This window comes from Podarcis pityusensis, assembly GCF_964106645.2.
Source record: "Podarcis pityusensis genome assembly, chromosome: 6".
In the NCBI taxonomy this organism is placed as follows: Eukaryota; Metazoa; Chordata; class Lepidosauria; order Squamata; family Lacertidae; genus Podarcis; species Podarcis pityusensis.
In genome coordinates, this window is record NC_138030.1 from 61,418 (window position 1) to 74,854 (window position 13,437).

General features: G+C 54.8%; 2 protein-coding genes across 3 annotated transcripts; one reads left to right on the top strand and one right to left on the bottom strand.

The window, feature by feature from the left end:
- Positions 1-579: 579 nt before the first annotated feature.
- COPS6 (COP9 signalosome subunit 6) lies at positions 580-3,712 on the top strand. The gene is made up of 10 exons (XM_081011964.1): positions 580-724; positions 835-951; positions 1,205-1,336; positions 1,754-1,842; positions 1,989-2,051; positions 2,154-2,201; positions 2,470-2,584; positions 2,779-2,871; positions 2,988-3,088; positions 3,535-3,712. Exons 1-10 carry the CDS (start codon positions 646-648, stop codon positions 3,673-3,675), a joined length of 978 nt encoding a protein of 325 aa, XP_080868090.1. The 5' UTR covers positions 580-645; the 3' UTR covers positions 3,676-3,712.
- Positions 3,713-3,932: 220 nt separating this feature from the next.
- Positions 3,933-13,308, bottom strand: MCM7 (minichromosome maintenance complex component 7). 2 transcript variants are annotated; one of them, XM_081011937.1, is made up of 15 exons: positions 13,151-13,308; positions 12,995-13,071; positions 12,714-12,878; positions 12,483-12,607; positions 12,078-12,258; positions 11,832-11,969; positions 10,548-10,697; positions 10,349-10,463; positions 7,414-7,545; positions 7,143-7,226; positions 6,019-6,412; positions 5,829-5,912; positions 5,531-5,699; positions 4,380-4,489; positions 3,933-4,283 (listed from the first exon to the last, which is right to left on the bottom strand). In XM_081011937.1, the coding sequence occupies exons 1-15, from the start codon at positions 13,191-13,193 to the stop codon at positions 4,076-4,078; spliced, it is 2,175 nt and encodes a 724-aa protein (XP_080868063.1). In that variant the 5' UTR covers positions 13,194-13,308; the 3' UTR covers positions 3,933-4,075. The 2 variants fall into 2 exon arrangements, with proteins under 2 accessions (XP_080868063.1, XP_080868062.1); XM_081011936.1 differs by having other exon boundaries at positions 12,483-12,610.
- Positions 13,309-13,437: the final 129 nt, after the last annotated feature.

Sequence of the window (13,437 nt, forward strand, 5' to 3'; positions counted from 1 at the left end):
AAAATAAGCTTCTCCATCTTCCCTGCCCTTGAGGTATTTGAAGATGGCTCGCATATCTCATCTCAGTTTCCTCTTTTCCAGGCTAAACATCCCCAGCTCCTTCAACTATTCCTCATAAGGCTTGGTTTCCCAGACCTTTGATCATCTTCTGCACACCTTCTGGCTTGTCAATATCCTTAATATCTTAAACTGTGGCGTCCAGAGCTGGACACGGTATTTCAGATATGGAATTATTACGGGGGGGGGGGGACCGCGCGCAGCTCCAGCTCCAGCCCGGCGGCCCCCACCCCGCTGCCCGTGGGACTCCAGAAAAAAGATCGCGGGCGGAGAGGGACATAAGGGTCTTTCTAGGCGGACAACAAATGAAAATCTCCGCGGTGCTGGGACGGCAGCTGCTCCGCCTGCGCCACCCGCAGCAAGGGCAGCCGGGGCCCGCCCTGCCTCCTCTCCTGTAAGGGTCCTCCCTCTCCCCCCTCGCAGCTGCGCAGTCGCCTTCTCCGCCGAGCCGCTGTGAGCCCGGAAGTTCCACCTCGGGATCCCTCTACATTCTTCGTATCTCTTTGGCCTCACTCCCGACGCTCATGCGCCCTTCGTCCGTCGGGGAGATTGCTCTACGGAGAGCGCGACGGGACATACGCGGCCAAGATGGCGGCTGCTCCCAGCGGCGGCGGTTCTTGCCCGGCCGGGAGCAGCAACGGGGCCGGCATGGAGGTGGACGCGGCGGGTAAGCCCGGGAGGCGGCGGGCGGGGCCTGGCTGGGGCGGCGGGAAAGAGCGGCGGCGGCGGCGCCCGCGGGGCCTCCCTCCGTCCTCACGACTCCCTCGGTCTCCGCAGCGGTGATGGCGTCGGGCGTGACGGGGAGCGTGTCGGTGGCGCTGCACCCGCTCGTCATCCTCAACATCAGCGACCACTGGATCCGGATGCGCTCGCAGGAGGGGCGCCCCGTCCAAGGTGAGCGGGGGGGGGGGAGCTGCACCCGGTGGGCTTTTGCCTGCGAGCCGGGAAGCGGCGGCCTCCCGCGGGAGGGGGGAGCGCGAATGCATCTTCTGCAGCCTCAGGCCGCCCGCCTTGCCAAGGCTTCCGGGAAGGGAGCGGAGAGAGCCCCCCCCCCATCTGGCAAAACTCGCGTCGTCCTGGAGCACAAGCCGCCCTCGCTGGGGCTGCTGGGAGGAGCCGCCCTGACTCCCCCCTCTGCCTCCCGCAGTAATCGGAGCCCTGATCGGCCGCCAGGAGGGGCGCAACATCGAGGTGATGAACTCCTTCGAGCTGCTCTCGCACACGGTGGGGGAGAACGTGGTCATCGACAAGGAGTATTACTATACCAAGGAGGAACAGTGTGAGTCGGCAATTGGGCCTGCCAGGAGGACGAGGGGGGCTGGCGGGGGCAACTCGCAGGACAGGCATGAGCCAAAGAGGGTCTCTCAGAGCAGCCTGGCTGGTAGCAGGGGGCCGAGGGACCCACAGAGCCCAGCACTCTTTATGCACAGTGGTAAACTAGAGGCACCGCCCCCCCCAGGAGCTGGCAATCAGGACCCCAGTGCAGCTGCACTCCTCCCCCTCCCCGGGGTGATTCCTGGCAAATGGTACTCAGAAGAATTCTGCCTCCAATAGTAAAGGTAATACAGATCCGTTGTCATATTCACAAGCAATAGTCTTATCCTCCATAACTTAGTTTAATGCCTTCTTGCAGCCATCGTAGTTGACCAGTGTCACTATATGTTGTGATAGCTGTTTTTCTTCCGCTGTCCTGCAGTTAAACAAGTCTTCAAAGATTTGGAGTTCCTAGGCTGGTACACAACAGGTGGCCCCCCAGACCAGTCTGACATCCATGTCCATAAGCAGGTGAGCCTTGCCCCCACCCCGTTTGCTGCCTGCTGGCTGTGGGATGGGTGGGCAGAGGCCTCTGAGCAGCCCTCCGGTTTCACATTGCCAAGGGACAGAGGCCCAGACTTCTGCCGCTCCTGATAGCACCTTCATTTTTTCCTCAGGTGTGTGAGATCATCGAGAGCCCCCTCTTCCTCAAGCTGAACCCCATGACAAAACACACGGATGTGAGTACCTGCTCCCTTCCATGACTGAAACCTCAGACAGCTGTACCAAGGGACATCTGAGTGAGCTGCTGTGCACTCTCTTTCTCTCTCTCTCTCTCTCAGTTGCCTGTCAGTGTCTTCGAGTCGGTGATTGACATCATCAATGGAGAGGTAATACCCACCACTCTTGCGCCATCTCACTCTTTTTAGAAAGGCATGTATTGCAAGGACTTGGGTAGAAGCGGGCCATCTTTCCTGTATGGGAGGAGAGATCCCCAGTGCAGGAGTCACAGCTAAAGGATCCCTCGTCATCCAACCTCTGCTTAAAAATCTCCAAGGAAGACGAGCCAGCCACCTTTGGAGGGAGCCCCGCTTGCTGCCTGTGCAGGGGGACAGGCCTATCTGCGGCCTTATTGTCTCTTTCCCCCTTTCTATCAAGGCTACAATGCTGTTTGCTGAACTGATGTACACTCTGGCCACAGAGGAGGCCGAGCGCATTGGGGTTGATCATGTGGCACGGATGACAGCGACGGGCAGCGGCGAGAACTCCACAGGCAAGGGGGGGCAATGGGCAGTGGGGCTGTTAGCCAGTTAGTGCTAACTTTGGGCTGGAGCTGCAAGGTCTCCCATGAGAGAGGATGGTGGAAGCTGTTCCGGGTCTGCTTCATGCCTCAGGGGAGAGAGGTGTTAGGGCTATTTTCAGGCGGCTTCCCCCTGACTCTTCCCCCTCCCCCACTTGTCACTGTAGTGGCCGAGCATCTCATTGCCCAGCACAGTGCCATAAAGATGCTTCACAGCCGTGTCAAGCTCATCTTGGAGTATGTTAAAGCCTCGGAAGCAGGTGAGGGCTGTGGGTGAAGCAACAGTGTCCACCTTTGTCTCTGTTCCTCTTTCCTGCAGGTGGGAAGCACCTCAGCCTCCTCTCTAACCTGTTGCTTCTTTTCCCACCCTCACCAGGGGAGGTGCCCTTCAACCACGAGATCTTGCGCGAGGCCTATGCTCTTTGCCACTGCCTGCCTGTGCTGAGCACTGACAAGTTCAAAACAGATTTCTATGATGTGAGTGTCCTGGCGAGGAAAACATGTCTGCTTCTTGCCAAGTGTGGGAAGACATGTCAAACTGGAGCGGGGGAGAGGAATCCCTTGTTAATGGGGGGTAGGGATGGAGCAGGAATGTTGTCATTTGCTTCTACTTCCCCGGCTAAAGTGCTTCCCTCTGGCCTGGGGGGTTCCTGCATCTCACAGAGACCTCCACAAAAGGAAAATGTTGGAAATGCACCTGCCAACTTGAGCTTTTCTGGCATTGCAAGGGGTTAGACTAGATGATCCTCAGTGTCTCTTCCAATGCTAAGGTTATGGCAAAGCTTGCAACAGCCTGATCTGAGGGCAGCTGGAGAAGAGCTCTGGTGCATGGGAAGGTGGGAGGAAGAAGTGCTTCCAGGAGCTCTGCAGGACACAGGTTGTCCCCTCTGTGATCAGCCGGCCTCCTTTTGTCTCCCTCTCAGCAATGCAATGACGTGGGCCTCATGACATACCTTGGCACCATCACCAAGACCTGCAACACCATGAACCAGTTTGTGAACAAGTTTAACATTCTATATGACCGCCAGGGCATTGGCCGGCGAATGCGGGGGCTCTTCTTTTGAGATGTTGGCTCTCTCTAATAAAGCAGTTTTGACGGCAGACACTTTGTGTGTGGTTCATGTCTTTGGCCTCTTTGGCCTGGTAGTGTGTGTAGGAGGTCTTACAACACCCCCCTTGCTTCTCCTCCTCAATGGACATTGCAACCTTGAGCGGGCTGCCCATTCCACCCCCCACCCCCAGGCAGAAAGAGCCCTGGAAGCAGAGAGCTGGTAGGAGTCAGCATTCAGCCATTGATTGGCATTATTTAGATCACAAGATATACAAATTAATTGCTTTATTGGGGGAAAATGCCAGTCTTAATAAAAGCGATAGCAGGAGACACCCTGCAAGCAGTCCCCCAGCCCAGGTCCAAGCCAAGGTGGGAGAGAGCAGGCACCAAGACCTCCTGCAGGCTAGCAGGGCTCAGACAAAAGTGAGGCGGGTCTTTTTCTGGTTCACCTGCCAGACATTGAGCTCCTCATACTCAGAGAGCGCAGCCTGGAACTGGGCAGGAGTGAAGCCCTTGGAGACGCAGCGCTGCTCAGCTGCTGCTAGGTGCACAGAGCGAGGTCCCCCAGCCGGAACCAATTCCCTGATGGCTGCAAAGATCAGTTCAGAGGGGCGCTGAGTCCTGCAGTAGGAGGGGGGGAGGGGGAAGGTCAATCCAGTAGCCCAAGAGAAGTCTGATGCCCCCACTCCACAGCATGAGGTTATGACAATACAATACCTGCTTGTCTGCCCCTTGTCTGCCAGAAGGGAATCTTTTGACATCTCCATGAGGCGCATGGCTTCATTCACATCCTCCTTCTCAACCAAGTCCACGCGCCGCAGACGAGCCTAAAGAGGAGCCCCACAATGTCAGCCGGCTCACCCACGGTCCCTCTACCACCGCACAGAAGAAACAGTTCCCTTCCTGCTCCAAACCACCAAGCGATGCCCTCCAAGGTCCTGCCGCTGCATTGAAACCCTTTCAGTGCAGGCACCAGAATTGCAGGGGTCAACTCTAAGCGGGCTTCTTAGGATTAAAAAAAGAAAAATAGGAAAGCAAAGTATTCTAAAAAGATGTTTGGCCCACTGCAATTTCTGCTGTATCCACACAAATTTCTAGAAGTGAGAAGGTGGAGCAGGTGGCCTAGGATGGATTAACCTGTTTCCCTCTGAAGTATTGGCCAGAGGACAGCATGGAGACTACAACTACAGTTGCTGGGAGGAAACTAGATATGACAGAACTACAATTAATTATTTTATTTTGGGGTGGGGGGGGGAGCTGAACATTGGAAGAATTAGAGCAGACAGATGCAGTGCTGGTGGCCTCTGGCTCAGATGGTTTTAGAAGAGGATGAGACAACCGGGGGGAGCAAAAGGCTACTGGCAGCCACTAGCTGCAATGGCTATATTCCACCTCCACCATCAGAGCTGGGTAGCAGCTGTTGGCAACTGTGAGTGGGGAGAACTGCTGCCCTGAGGCTCTGATGGGCTTCCCAGAAAAGGCAGCCAGCTGGGCTCCCAGACATGGGGCTACGGTGGCTCCTTCTGGCTTGGTCAGCTGCTGCAGGACTCTTGGAACGCTCTGTCACAAGAGACTAGGGCCCTGCGGGACTTGACATCTTTCTGCAGGGCCTGCAAGACAGAGCTGTTCCACCAGGCCTTTGGCCAGGGCACAGCCTGACCCCCTCCTTTGGCAATCCTCACAGAACTCTAGCCCAATGGTTGCCATTAATCTGATTTGAATTGATTTTATAATGAAATGATTTTAGAATGTTGTATCATTTTAATGTTGTTAGCCGATCTGAGCCCGGCTTCGGCTGGGAAGGGCTAGATATAAATAAAATTTTATTATTATTATTATTATTGTTGTTGTTGTTGCGCTCTACTCACCAGGGCAGTGGCCAGGCGCAGGATCCCCAGCAAGGTGCGGGCCGAAGTGTAGGTGGTATCCTTGTTGGACAAGGCCTCCTTCCGCATCTCCACATAAGCGGCCGTGATGTAGTCTGCCAGAGCCTCAGGCACCGCTGGCTGCTTCTGCTTGCACATGGCAATGTACCGCCTGGCAGGAGACGCAAGGAGACGAGCCCTGACCCAAGGCCTCCGCTGCATGGGAGCCACCCTCCCTACACCATGTGCAGTGGCCCAGCCACTGTATGGCCCCTGGGGCTGGAAAGCCCTTCCCCCTCACCTCATGAGGCCCATGTCAAGCTCCTGGAACTGGCAGGGGGGCTGGTGGTTGTGCTGGTGCACGTACGTGATGTGCTGGGCAAGACTGTAAAAAACAGGCAACCATTTAGAAAAAGCAGCAAAACCCGGGGGGGGGGGGGGAGAAGGGAGGAGAAGGGCCTCATCTGCAGCGCCTTGTGGCCCCTGCTCACCGGAGGTCGTTGTCACGGTCCGGCCGGTCCTGGATGAGCCACAGCAAGTCGAAGCGGGAGAGGAGGGCAGCCGGGAGCTGGATGTTCTGCTCCAGGCTGCGCTTGGGGTTGTAGCGGCCATAGGTGGGGTTGGCAGCCGCCAGGATGGCGCAGCGGGCGTTCAGCGTGGTCAGGATGCCAGCCTTGGCAATGGAGAGGGTCTGCTGCTCCATCACCTCATGGATGGCCGTTCGGTCTGCTTCCAGCATCTTGTCAAACTCGTCGATGCAGCAGACGCCTTGGTCAGCCAGCACCAGTGCGCCACCCTCCAGGGTCAGCTCCCCCGTCAGTGGGTCACGCAGCACAGCAGCTGTCAGCCCTACCCCAGAGGAGCCACGCCCCGTGGTGTACTGGCCTGGAGAACGGGACGGAAGTTGGGCCCATCACTACAGCAGCTCTCCTCCGCCCTCACCCAACGCTCCTGGGCTCAGGGCAGGAAACATCCACCCTCAGAGCTAAGCTTCAAGGACTGGGTGACACAAAATAAGGCCCCCGGCTGCACAAAAAATCCATGGGCCTCATAAGCCTCGGCCCTCCCCCAAAACCTGAGCAAAAGGGGTGTCTTGTCCAACTGACAAAACGAAATCAGTATCATGGCGAGATGCACCTCAGAGGCGAGGCCTTTCTAGAGGCAAGGGGACCACCACAGAGAAAGCCTTGTGCACTCTCCCCCAACACACACACATGGCAGGAAGCTGAAAGCAAGGTGCCCAGGGGGTGGAAGTGGCCTCTGAGACCAAGGGCTGCTCTGGTGTGCCTTCAGGGCCTAAGCAGCATTACCTTTCCATAGACACCTGCCCATCTGGCTGAGAGCCGTGGGAAGGAAGACCCTGGGGAGACCCCTCTGCCCACCCCCTTGCAGCTTCTTCTGAAGCGGAGACCTCAGGTTCCCTGCTCCCCCCACCGTGGCAGCCTGTAGGTCTCCTTAGCGGGAGCTGGGTAACTTCCAGAGGGAGTCAACTAAGCAGCTGCAACATCAGCCAGACAGGCGCTGCTCAGGGACAGAGCATCTGCCTTGCAGGAAGAAGGTCCCATGCTCAGTCCCATGCAGTATCCCAGTCAGTGGACCCTGAAGTGGTACTCACTGCGTGGCGCCAGGCGCGTGATGTATGACAGCAGCTGGGACTTGGCCACACCAGGGTCCCCCATGAGGCAGATGTTGATGTTCCCTACAAGGTCCGGGAGTGGGAAGAAGAGGGCACATTATCCAGGGGTGCCTCTGACCTCTGGAGAAAACATCGCCCCACCCTTGAGAGCAAAGGCAGCACTTTGCAGAAAAGGCCCCAGAGCAGAGATGGCGGCAGAGGGAGAAGGGAGGCGCAGGAGAGCAGCTGCTTGCAGCCATGGGGGCCTTACCCCGAATCTTCATGCCCCGGGGGTTCTGGTCCACGCCCCCCACCAGCAGGAGGAGGAGGGCCTTTTTGACATCCTCATGGCCATAGATCTCGGGGGCGATGGAGGCCGCCAGCTTGTCATAGAAATCCTCCTCTGCAAGGGAATCAGCAGAAGGGAGATGTGAGTGAGGGGCAGGGGCCCCTGCCCTGCACCTTCCAGGCACCCAACCAGACCACACCAGCCCCTTGGGCAATTCAGGATCCCGGGGGCAGGAAGGGGCTGGGAGGCACTGCGTGGGATGGTGACGGATAGATGCCCCACCCCCTGCACAAGGGAGTTTGCCAGTAATCTTGCTTGAGGGACAGAAGCACATCCCTGACAGAAGCCAGCCGACCTCCAGAGAAACTCTCCAAATCAGGGTGTGAAAGAGGTGGTTACGATTTAGATTCCAGCTGAGGCAGCTGAGGAGGAGATGCCTACAGGAGGGGCCAGCAAGCCAAGACTGGCTTCACTTCGGCCAGGAACAAGGAGGCAGCACTTTGGGCGAGATCTCTGCCATGACCCCAAAGTTCTCTTCCTGGACAGTCATTGCCCAAGGGCCATGCAGAAACTTCCCCGTTCAATCCCTGCCAACAGCATCGCCAGGTAGGGCTGGGAAAGACTCTCTGCCTTATACCCTGGGTCTAACTCAGTATAAGGCAGCTGCTTCCTCTGTTTCGCTGCCAGCTCTGAGGCACCTCTTCTGAGAAGGGATTTTGCCCGAGAAGGGACCAGTTGGTTAAAGGTATACAGGTCGGAGCCAAACAGTACAAATTGAGAGCATTTGCAGATGACTTAGTATTGACGTTACAGGAGCCAGAATCTAGTACCAAAAGGGTTTTAGAACTGATTCAAGAATTTGGTCAGGTTGCAGGGTTTAAAATGAGTAAGTCAAAAACCAAGGTTTTAGAGAAAAATTTAACAGCAATTGAGAGAGAGAGGTTTCAGAATGAGACAGGTTTAACAGTGGTTAAGAAAGTCAAATACTTGGGGATTAACATGACAGCAAAAAATGGGAATTTATTTAAAGACAACTATGAAAAATGCTGGGTTGAAGTGAAAAAAGATTTAGAAATTTGGTCAAATTTGAAGCTTTCACTGCTAGGCCGTATTGCTGCGATAAAAATGAATGTATTGCCCAGAATGTTGTTTTTGTTTCAAACATTGCAAATTGTGGACAAAATGGACTGTTTCAAGAAGTGGCAGAGAGATATTTCTAGATTTGTCTGGCAGGGCAAGAAGCCTAGAATAAAATTTAAAATACTAACAGATGCAAAGGAAAGAGGTGGATTTGCCCTGCCAGACTTGAAACTTTACTATGAATCAGCAGCTTTTTGCTGATTGAAAGAATGGCTGCTTCTTGAAAACGCAGACATTTTGGATTTAGAAGGTTTTAACAACGTATTTGGATGGCATGCATATTTGTGGTATGATAAGGTCAAAGCGCATAAAGCATTTAAAAACCATATTGTCAGGAAAGCACTGTTTAATGTCTGGATAAGATATAAGGACTTATTGGAAAATAAAACCCCAAGGTGCCTGTCACCGATGGAAGTGAAAGCTCAGAAAAAACTCAGTATGGAGGTCAAATGGCCGAAATATTGGGAAATTTTGGAACAAGTTGGAGATAGGTTGAAATTGCAGTTTTGAAAAACTAAAAAACAAAGTGCGAGACTGGCTTCATTATTATCAGATAATGGAGGCATACAATTTGGACAAGAAAATCGGCTTCCAGGTGGAAAAATCAAAATTAGAAACAGAATTGTTAGAACCCAAAACTAAGATTCTGTCAAAGATGTATAACTTGCTGTTGAAATGGAATACTCAGGATGAAACGGTGAAATTTGCTATGATTAAATGGGCACAAGATGTTGGACATAACATAATGATGGCTGACTGGGAATAGTTATGGACCACAGGTATGAAGTTTACGGCATGTAATGCCTTAAGAGAGAATATTATGAAAATGATATACAGGTGGTACATGACCCCAGTCAAGCTTGCAAAAATCTACCATTTGCCCGATAATAAATGTTGGAAATGTAAGGAAACTGAAGGTACATTCTTTCACCTATGGTGGACGTGCCCAAGGATTAAGGCTTTCTGGGAGATGATTTATAATGAATTTAAAAAGGTATTTAAATATACCTTCTTGAAGAAACCAGAGGCCTTTCTTCTGGGCATAGTTGGCCAATCGGTGTTAAAGAAGGACAGAACTTTCTTTATATATGCTACAACAGCAGCAAGAATACTTATTGCAAAGTATTGGAAGACACAAGATCTAGCCACGCTGGAAGAATGGCAGATGAAACTGATGGATTATATGGAATTGGCGGAAATGACTGGCAGAATCCGAGACCAGGGAGAAGAGTCGGTGGAAGAAGATTGGAAGAAAATTAAAGACTATTTACAGAAATATTGCAAAATTAATGAATGTTAGAATGATGTTGGATTGAAGTTAAGTGGTTTCTAGCTGTAATGGTATAAAAGAATATGAAAAAATTGGATTCTTAATAGGTAAACTAAGGTATAATATATTAAGATTAAAGATCAGGATAAAATAAGGAGGGAAAGGAATTGCTAAACTAATAAATTGAAGTGGAATACAAAAAGGGGAGGTATGAGGAGGTCCAGGAAACAAGTAAATGAAAGATAAGTGATGAAAAGATTGAATTGTTTTTAACTATTTTTATTTTGTATTTTTTCTTTTCTCTTTTTCATTTTGTAACATTGTAAAAACCTTAATAAATATTTATTTAAAAAAAAAAAAGAGAGAAGGGATTTTGCCCAAAGCATCTTGGAACCAGACTATACAAGGCAGGCCAGAGCACCACTTCCACACCACAACCAGCTTCCTGGAAGCCCTTTCCAAGCCCCATGGGGCCAGAGGGGCAGGGAGGATAAAGCCGCCCCTCACCTGTGATCTGGCGCAGCTCCTCCTCCGTGAGGCCCCCTCCACCCAGCTCCTCCTGCTCGCTCTTGCTCATGCAGACGATGTGGTGGGCCTCCAGGTATGTGTCAGACAGAAGGCCCTACAATGCAGCAAGACATGTGCTCAGTCCAGAGCCCCAGCACCACCCCCAGACCCCTCCCAGCTTGACCTACTGCTCTCCCACCTGCAGGACCTGCCGGAATCCCATCTGCCGCACAGGGAGGAAGATGCCAGTAATGCTGACGTGGTCCCCTGGCTGCACAAGGCGCGTATTCTCCCCTTGCACGCTGACGCTGATGGAACGCGGTAAGTTCCCCACTGGCACCTGGTCGCTCTATGAGGGAGGGAGGGGGAGGTGAGAGCAGGGCCCCCTCCTCGCCCTTCCAGTGCACCCAGACCCTCTGCCCCGGCACCAGACAGGCCATCTGCTCCAATCCCCTGCAATGCAGGGATCATACAGAAAGAATCCCTGGCCGCCCAACCTCTGTTGAAAAACATTCAATGAAGAGAGCCCATCACCTTCCTTGGAGGTTTCTGAACATCCAATCACCCACCCACCTGCCCTAGCCCAGAACAGCACTGCCTACTCTGACCCCAGCACCTGCCCAAGACCTCCCCACCACGCACCCAGAGACTGCAAAGAGTCCCTGCCCCCCACCTGGAGGTGCTTGTAGAGGCAGCAGCTGCACAGCCACCACACTGGCCCCTGCAGGATCTAGCCCACTGTCAAGCCTGCTCTGCGGCAGAGATGGCAGGAAAGCAGCTCCTCCCTTGCTTGTGTCTTGTTAAGCAAATTGCTTTGGGGTGCTTGATGTTTCCAGTGTGGCATCCAGTCTTGGGTTATGTCTGAATGTCACTTGCTGTGCCCCAAGGATGTGGACATGGAGTGGCTCAGCCTCCACAAGTGGTGAGTGCCTCCTTGAGGGAAGGGACAGGCCCACCTGCTGTGAAGGAGGCAGCCAATCACAGGGCTGCTCCAAAAGACGCCCTTCCTTGGGGCCCAAGGACTAGAACCACTTTGGGCCAGTTGACAGGTGCACATTGACTGGGAAATGTGCAGAATTCCTTCCTTATAACTAGATTATGTATACACTCTCCAGGGGGTCCAGTGAATGTGCATAATGACCAGTTCTGCATGTTAACCACCCAACTAACATTGCCTTTTACTCTTTTATCGTTAGCCACTCTAAAATACTTTGGGAATTGAGGAGGAAGACAGAAACACTTAAAGTAAAATTGTGCCTTTCCCCGTCATACTAACCCAACAACCTTTGCTTTGAGATGCTGGGGACCTTTTGCCTGTGAAACATGCTCTCTGCAACCACTGGCCCACGCTGCTTCCACTGGTGGCTGAGCAGCTAGATATTGGCTCTCCACCCCACCCCTGGAACGCCGTGGGTGGTTAGTGGGGAAATGGCTACAGCAGCAGAGGGGCCCATTGTTTTGACAGAAACACACAGAGGCTCACATGTTCCTGGATCTTCAGCTCCTGATACTTGATGAACTTGGAGCCACGGCTCTGCAGGTAGAGTCGGCCACCAGCTTGGTTGGTCTGGCACTCCCGGCTGGGGCACATCAGCAGAGGGGTGAAGTTGGGGGCCTGTATCTGGGAGGAGGCAAGAGAAGAAGGAAGGGGGGTCAGGTACAAGGAGCCTCGGCTGGGGTATCACCCCCTTGTGCATTTCCCTTTCCCACTGGAAGACTGTCTCCTCACCGGCTGATAGGTCTCTGCACCACACTGGTCACAGCTGTAGGTGGCTACCACCATGCGAGGCTTCACCTCAGAGACGCGGGTGACAATGCCCCGGATGGCCACAAGCTTCCCAATGGCATCAGCCTTCACCTCCCGGATCACCTGGGCCTTGGTGCTCGATGGCGCCTTGAAGTACAGCTCACTATGAAACGGGGCAGAGGGAGACAGAGTGAGACCACGGTGGGCCATGAGGCCTTGCAGCAACATCTGGAGGTAGAGAAAAGGACACCCCCATCCTCTGCCCTCCTCAGCTTCCATTTCTACCGGAAGAAGAGAAACTCAGCAAATGCCCCCCTCTGCTTGCAGGGGCGGCTGCAGAGGCAGCAGGATTCCCGGCCAGGCCTGGCAAAAGGGGGCGGCACTCACAAGCGGCGCATGAGCTCTGGTGGGAACTGGTTCTGGGGGTCGTGGGGCTGGCCGGGCTCCCGCCCGCGCCCCTCCAGCAGCAGCCGGTGCTCGATGTAGACGTCCAGCGCATCCTTGTGGGCGACCTGCTGGGCGAGAGGAGAGAGGCAAGGCGGCGCGCACCAGGGGAACGCCCCGCGGCAGGAAGGCCGCAGCCCGGCGAAGGGAGCGGGGAGGGGGGCCGAGGCTCACCTCCCGCTGCCGGTACCGGGGCAGCAGCTCCGCGACGGCATCGGCGAAGACCTTCTCGTAGCGCTTCGCGTTCTCGCACACCGAGTCCACCAGCGCCGGGTCCTCCTCGGCCACGTCGTCCAGATCCACGCGCAGCGCCACCTGATCCCGCTGCGCCACCCGCCGCTGCCGGGAAGGAGCCGAGAGAGAAGGGCGTGAGCGCGGCGGCGGCGGAGGGGCGAGGAGGGGCCCCCGCCCCGCACTCTGCACACGCTCCGCCGCCCGCCCGCCCGCCGCCTCACCAGCTGCTCCACGTAAGGGAACTCCTTCCCCGCCTCGCTCTGCCGGTAGAAGCCCTCCAGGAACGCCGAAGCCCTCGCTGCGGAGAGAGAGAGACACGGTCAGCTCGGCTCCGCCCGCCCGCCCGCCGCCGCCGCCGCCGCCCCCCCTGCGCTCACCGGCCTCCTCCGCGTAGTCGCAACCTCCGCCTTTTCCCGCCATCTTGGCCGCTTCGCCTCCTTCTCCTTTTTCCCGCCACGGAACTGAGTGACGCGGGAAGTGGCGCCAATTCCGCCAATGGCCGCCCTCCTCACCTCCTCCCGGTCAGGAAGCCCAATCCCCGCACGGGAAGGAACGCCCGCCTCCCCCCTCCATATCACCCAATCAGTCCCCACGTTCAGAAGTCCCGCCCACCGACTTTCCCCTTCCTCTCCTTCTTTACGGCAAGCTGTCACTTGACGGCCGC

Bases quoted from the DNA above. Each gene is read 5' to 3' on its own strand.
- MCM7 (XM_081011936.1), bottom strand. From the start codon at position 13,193: ATGGCGGGAAAAGGCGGAGGTTGCGACTACGCGGAGGAGGCCG. The intron at 12,259-12,482 runs GTGAGTGCCGCC...CCCGTTTCATAG, and splicing joins CCAGAGCTCATGCGCCGCTT to TGAGCTGTACTTCAAGGCGC. The intron at 7,546-10,348 runs GTGAGGGGCGGC...ATTCCCTTGCAG, and splicing joins GGAGCTGCGCCAGATCACAG to AGGAGGATTTCTATGACAAG.
- COPS6 (XM_081011964.1), top strand. From the start codon at position 646: ATGGCGGCTGCTCCCAGCGGCGGCGGTTCTTGCCCGGCCGGGAGCAGC. The intron at 1,337-1,753 runs GTGAGTCGGCAA...GCTGTCCTGCAG, and splicing joins CTATACCAAGGAGGAACAGT to TTAAACAAGTCTTCAAAGAT. The intron at 2,052-2,153 runs GTGAGTACCTGC...TCTCTCTCTCAG, and splicing joins CCATGACAAAACACACGGAT to TTGCCTGTCAGTGTCTTCGA.